The following is a 6,000-nucleotide window of genomic DNA, read 5'->3' on the forward strand; positions in this document are numbered from 1 at the left end:
GACCTTTTGACCCTCAGGCCCTCAGGCCCTCAGGCCTTCAGACCCTCAGACCCTCAGGCCTTCAGACCTTCAGACCCTCAGACCTTCAGACCTTCAGACCCTCAGACCTTTTGACCTTCAGACCTTCAGACCTTTTGACCCTCAGGCCCTCAGACCCTCAGACCTTCAGACCTTCAGGCCCTCAGGCCCTCAGACCCTCAGACCTTTTGACCCTCAGGCCCTCAGACCCTCAGACCTTCAGACCCTCAGACCCTCAGACCCTCGGACCTACAGACCTTCAGACCCTCAGACCTTCAGACCTTTTGACCCTCAGACCCTCAGACCTTCAGATCCTCAGACCTTCAGACCCTCAGACCCTCAGACCCTCAGACCTTCAGACCTTTTGACCCTCAGACCCTCAGACCCTCGGACCTACAGACCAGACCTCTGATCATTTTCAAAGCAGTTCTTCATGAATCCGGTTTGTTTCTGATGAAACTCTGTGGAGCTCAGTCAGATCTGCTGTTTAAATATGAATGTTTCCAGCATGAAAGAGATGGTGAGGAGTGAGATTGAAAAGTCATCAATTATTAATAAATGATCTTCAAAATATTAAAATCTGGGGCGTCTCTGGTCAGCAGGGTTCACATCAGTTCAGCGTTACCAACTGATCTGACCCGCAGTGAGACTGTTAAACCGAGCAGGTATTCTGTTTGCTCTGTTACTTTATGCTAAGCTAAGCTAACCAGCAGCTGGGTCTCAACGTGAACACTTTTCTCTAAATGTTGAACGGTTGCTTTAATGCTGCAGATGATGGATCATCGTTAGCACGTCCTCACACCCTGAATTTATTCTTATTATTATCTCAGTGTTTAATGCTGTGTATTAATGATCCACAGGTTGGAAGCGGTTCACTGCGGCTGTTATCCTCTTTGTCCGAAGGCTTTGGTGTATCCTGAAATATTCCCAGGTGATAAAAACATGTGATTTTAAAGTGAACTCTGGTTGAGTCACGTGTCTGTGTGGAGCTGTAGCTTCTTCTTCTCTGTTCTCTAATGCAGCAGAGTACCTGTACTCCACACCTGAGCAGCTCTGTAAACGGCTGCAGGGACTCTGCAGGAGGCCCGACATCGCCCGACGACACAACGTTAAGGTGACCGACTAAAACCAGAACCTAGCTTCTATGTCCAGTTAGCTTAGACTTAGCCTCTAGGTCCAGTTAGCTCCGAGTTAACTTCGAGGTCCAGTTAACTCAGTTAGCTTCTAGGTTCAGTTAGCTCAGTTAGCTTCTGTGTCCAGTTAGCTTAGTGTTCGCTTCTATGTCCAGTAAGCCCCGAGTTACCTTCTAGGTTCAGTTATCTCAGTTAGCTTTTAGGTCCAGTTAGCTCAGAGTTAGCCTCTAGGTTCATTTAGCTCAGAGTTAGCTTTTAGGTCCAGTTAGCTCAGAGTTAGCCTCTAGGTTCATTTAGCTCGGAGTTAGCTTCTAGGTCCAGTTAGCTCAGAGTTAGCTTCTGTGTCCAGTTACCTCAGAGTTAGCCTCTAGGTTAATTTAGCTCCGAGTTAGCTTCTATGTTCAGTTAGCTCCGAGTTAGCTTCTAGGTCCAGTTAGCTCAGTTAGCTTTTAGGTCCAGTTAACTCAGTTAGCTTCAGGTCCAGTTATCTCAGAGATAGCTCCTAGATCCAATTAGCTCCAAGTTAGCTTCTAGGTTCAGTTAGCTCAGTTAGCTTTTAGGTCCAGTTAGCTCAGTTAGCTTCTATGTCCAGTTAGCTCTGAGTTAGCTTCCAGGTCCAATTAGCTCCGAGTTAGCTTCTATATCCAGTTAGCTCTAGGTCCAGTTAGCTTCTAGGTCCAATTAGCTCCGAGTTAGCTTCTATGTCCAGTTAACTCAGTTAGCTTCAGGTCCAGTTAGCTCAGAGTTAGCTTCTAGGTTCAGTTAGCTCAGTTAGCTTTTAGGTTCAGTTAGCTCCGAGTTGGCTTCTATGTCCAGTTAGCTCCGAGTTAGCTTCTAGGTCCAGTTAGCTCCGAGTTAGCTTCTAGGTCCAGTTAGCTCCGAGTTAGCTTCTAGGTCCAATTAGCTCCGAGTTAGCTTCTAGGTTCAGTTAACTCAGTTAGCTTCTGTGTCCAGTTAGCTCAGTTAGCTTAAATGTCCAGTTAGCTCAGAGTTAGCTTCTAGGTCCAGTTAGCTCAGAGTTAGCTTCTATGTCCAGTTAACTCAGTTAGCTTCAGGTCCAGTTAGCTCAGAGATAGCTCCTAGATCCAATTAGCTCCAAGTTAGCTTTTAGGTCCAGTTAGCTCAGTTAGCTTCTAGGTCCAGTTAGCTCCGAGTTAGCTTCTAGGTCCAGTTAGCTCTAGGTCCAGTTAGCTTCTATATCCAGTTAGCTCCGAGTTAGCTTCTAGGTCCAGTTAGCTCAGAGTTAGCTCCTAGATCCAATTAGCTCCAAGTTAGCTTCTAGGTCCAGTTAGCTCAGTTAGCTTCTGTGTCCAGTTAGCTCCGAGTTAGCGTCTATGTCCAGTAAGCCCTGAGTTACCTTCTAGGTCCAGTTAGCTCCAAGTTAGCTTCTAGGTCCAGTTAGCTCAGTTAGCTTTTAGGTTCAGTTAGCTCAGTTACCTTCTAGGTCCAGTTAGCTCCGAGTTAGCTTCTAGGTCCAGTTAGCTCCGAGTTAGCTTCTATATCCAGTTAGCTCTAGGTCCAGTTAGCTTCTGTGTCCAGTTAGCTCCGAGTTAGCTTCTAGGTCCAGTTAGCTCAGAGTTAGCTCCTAGATCCATTTAGCTCCAAGTTAGCTTCTATGTCCAGTAAGCCCTGAGTTACCTTCTAGGTCCAGTTAGCTCCGAGTTACCTTCTAGGTCCAGTTAGCTCAGAGTTAGCTCCTAGATCCATTTAGCTCCAAGTTAGCTTCTAGGTCCAGTTAGCTCAGTTAGCTTCTGTGTCCAGTTAGCTCCGAGTTAGCTTCTATGTCCAGTTAGCTCAGAGTTAGCTCCTAGATCCATTTAGCTCCAAGTTAGCTTCTAGGTCCAGTTAGCTCAGTTAGCTTCTAGGTCCAGTTAGCTCAGTTAGCTTCTGTGTCCAGTTAGCTCCGAGTTAGCTTCTATGTCCAGTAAGCCCTGAGTTACCTTCTAGGTCCAGTTAGCCCCGAGTTAGCTTCTAGGTCCAGTTAGCTCCAAGTTAGCTTCTAGGTCCAGTTAGCTCAGTTAGCTTCTGTGTCCAGTTAGCTCCGAGTTAGCTTCTATGTCCAGTAAGCTCCGAGTTAGCTTCTAGGTCCAGTTAGCTCCAAGTTAGCTTCTAGGTCCAGTCAGCTAACCCAAGCTACAGGATGGATCGGTGACTAGCTTGTTAGCTAACAGGTGCAACATGTAAGTCAGATAGTCTTTGTGCTAAGTTAGGCAAAACAAAAGGTACTTGAAGCTAACTCTGAGCTAAATGAAGCTAACTCTGAGCTAAATGAAGCTAACTCTGAGCTAAATGAAGCTAACTCTGAGCTAAATGAAGATGTTCATTTAATTTCCCAGCATATTAAACTTTAACTGTTAGCTCGTTTAAATGTGTTTAAATGCAGATGAATATCTGAAAGTTTAAGTTTGTGATCTTCTTCTTCTTGGTTAAGGTCGACACCTCCTCCTTCTCCTGGACTTCTCTGAAGGAGCGTTTTGAGACTCTGCTGGCAGCGCAGGGTCCCTGAACGCACCGCGGCAGCTCTGACTTCACTCCATTAGCGCCGGCTTGTTCTGAGGTCGCCGGAGCGTCTGCCAGCCCGTCGTCATGCTTGACTCGACGCCACGGCCCGCAGAACGCGCCGTGACTCCCAGCCCGTCCCAGGCACCTTTTGAGCCCCCAAATCAAAAAGGCAGTGTGGCGGGCTGGAGACGCAGAGTCTGGACCTGTAAACCGTCCTCTCGGGCCGGAGGAGAACTTTCTTTTATGTGTGTGGTTTGGGTTTAAAGGAGGGGGGTCACCGTGTAAAAGCTTTCATGTTTCCACAGGCGGTGCCACCTCATAGATCGGCTCCATCCATTTTTATCCTTTGTGCTCGTGAGTTTCTGTTGTTCACCACAGCGACTGAGCGGCAGCCAGGCTGTGGTTTCAGTCTGCAGCTCCACCTGAGCTGCCAGGTCCAGGACCCAGCAGAAACCAGAATAAAGTGGATCTCCAGACGTAGCCACTGAGGCCACATCACCGTCACAAACCCACAACCAGGTCCTGAAGTGTTTCATCCAAACAGCTGAGAGGATGTTTTAATACAAATAAAGTTTCTTATTTTGATTACGATCTGATCAACTCTGTCTGTTAATCAATAAATAGTTAGAAAAAGTAAGACTGGTATGGAAGCACTGTCCTGCCAAGATAAAAAAAAGAGGCTGCTGAGTGAATATTAAGAGACAGAGATTAGTTCTAGTATTTTCTCCACTACTACTGTTTATCATGGCACTTCTGTTAATACTGTAAAATACTGTACATATCCACACTCATTTACTTTCTAGTAGTATTTCTATTCCTTAATATCTGATATGCAAATTAAGAAGTTGTAACAGAATTTCCCCTCGGCGATCAACGTACTTCTGATTCTGAAATATGAGAAGAGATCATTTAATAATAATACTTTAATTATACCCTTTAAATATTTTGAGAAATCTAGCAAACAAAGTCAAAGATGAGATAAATTAAACCTTTTGAAACAATAACTTCAGTAGATGATGAAATATCGTGATATAATCAGACGGTGAGTCAGAGTTGGACTCGTCAGGCTGAAGCTGAGTTCAGTCGGCAGCTTCAGGCCTCCGGGTCCTGATTCAGCTCTGCAGAGGAGCGGACTGACCTCCGGCCGGAGAACCAAGTGGAGCACATACGAGTTTTCAAGCCTCCAGTTCGCCATCTTGGTTTTTTGTAACCCGACGTGACCAGTATTACAAGAGTGACACAGTCACAGAAATGTTTTGCATCTTAATGTAATGCAGTAATATAAAATAACATGTAGAGAAATGATACCTGTTACAATCTCAGTCACGCTCGGTAAAATGCATTTCAACCTGGAATTACGCGGTGTTTTGTTTTTTTAATAATTCACCAACACCGTGAAACATTTCGGTACCAGAAAATATAATAGTGAGTAAAAACCTAATTTGCTGTTGCTGGAGTTTGATAATTGAGATGGTAGGCAGGGTTTAAACTACGGGGGAGCTGGGCTCCTATAGGGCTCCTCTGAAAACATGAGCTTTGTCGGGGGGGGGTTCTGCCATGTGTTTCTATTTTTTCTTTATCATATATATATATGTATATATGTTCATTTTTATGGCAAAGACCCACCTGATCTGCGGATATAACTGTGATCTGAACGTCACTAGAGCCCTATGCAGCACATCTTACTGTCTGAATCATGCTCCTATTAGATAGCAGAGAAATTAATGCAAAAGTAAAGCATTACAACTCAGACACTAATGTAGTAACTAATTACTCTCAAGGGAAAGTTAGTAGTTATCTATATTTATTACATTTTGGAAGTAACTTGTCCAACATAGGAGGGAGGAGCTAGCTAGCTTGGTTAGCAAGTTGCATCTGTAATTCACGTTAGCTGTGATATTAGCTCGGATGCTAATTTTAGCTAGCGACAAACAGGCTTAAAACTAAACGTACTTCCTGAAAAATGAGCAGCCGACTCCTGATGAGCTTTTTCAGCGGCGCTGGTTAAATTTACATAGAGCAGCAGATACGAGTCGCCTCTATCCTGATTGGAAGGTCGCCATGGTAGCGACTTGTCAATCAGCTTGTAGCCCCGCCCTAAAGCCTCCCCTGCTTCCTGGTCTCTGTTCCTCTAAATGGGACCATAATTTACTAAATGAACATCATGCTGTGTTGAAGAAGACTTGAAACTAGCGACTGAGACCATAAACTCATCAGGAAAGTGTTTACTGAGGGAATAAATCAGCTGACAAGTAGAAACAGTTTCTTTCTGCAGCCGCTGGAGTCGCCCCCTGCTGGCTGCTGGAGAGGACGCAGGTTTAAGGTGCTTCACTCTTCAGACCCGGAG

At 45.1% G+C, this 6,000-nt stretch overlaps 1 protein-coding gene across 3 annotated transcripts in view; it reads left to right on the plus strand.

The window, feature by feature from the left end:
* The window catches only part of gtdc1 (glycosyltransferase-like domain containing 1), a 47,799-nt gene extending 43,553 nt beyond the window's left edge, over nucleotides 1-4,246 (plus strand). For 2 of the 3 annotated variants that reach the window (XM_038719968.1, XM_038719970.1), the window contains exons 9-11: nucleotides 879-949; nucleotides 1,041-1,132; nucleotides 3,583-4,246. In XM_038719968.1, coding sequence (XP_038575896.1) covers nucleotides 879-949; nucleotides 1,041-1,132; nucleotides 3,583-3,657 — 238 coding nt within the window. In that variant the 3' untranslated portion in view covers nucleotides 3,658-4,246. The remainder of the gene's footprint in view (nucleotides 1-878; nucleotides 950-1,040; nucleotides 1,133-3,582) is intronic. The other variant, XM_038719969.1, reaches the window with a different exon arrangement.
* The last annotated feature ends 1,754 nt before the right edge of the window (nucleotides 4,247-6,000 follow it).

This window comes from Micropterus salmoides, unplaced genomic scaffold, assembly GCF_014851395.1.
Source record: "Micropterus salmoides isolate LMB-PRFRI ecotype aquatic unplaced genomic scaffold, ASM1485139v1 Ms_hic_scaffold_15, whole genome shotgun sequence".
NCBI lineage: Eukaryota > Metazoa > Chordata > Actinopteri > Centrarchiformes > Centrarchidae > Micropterus > Micropterus salmoides.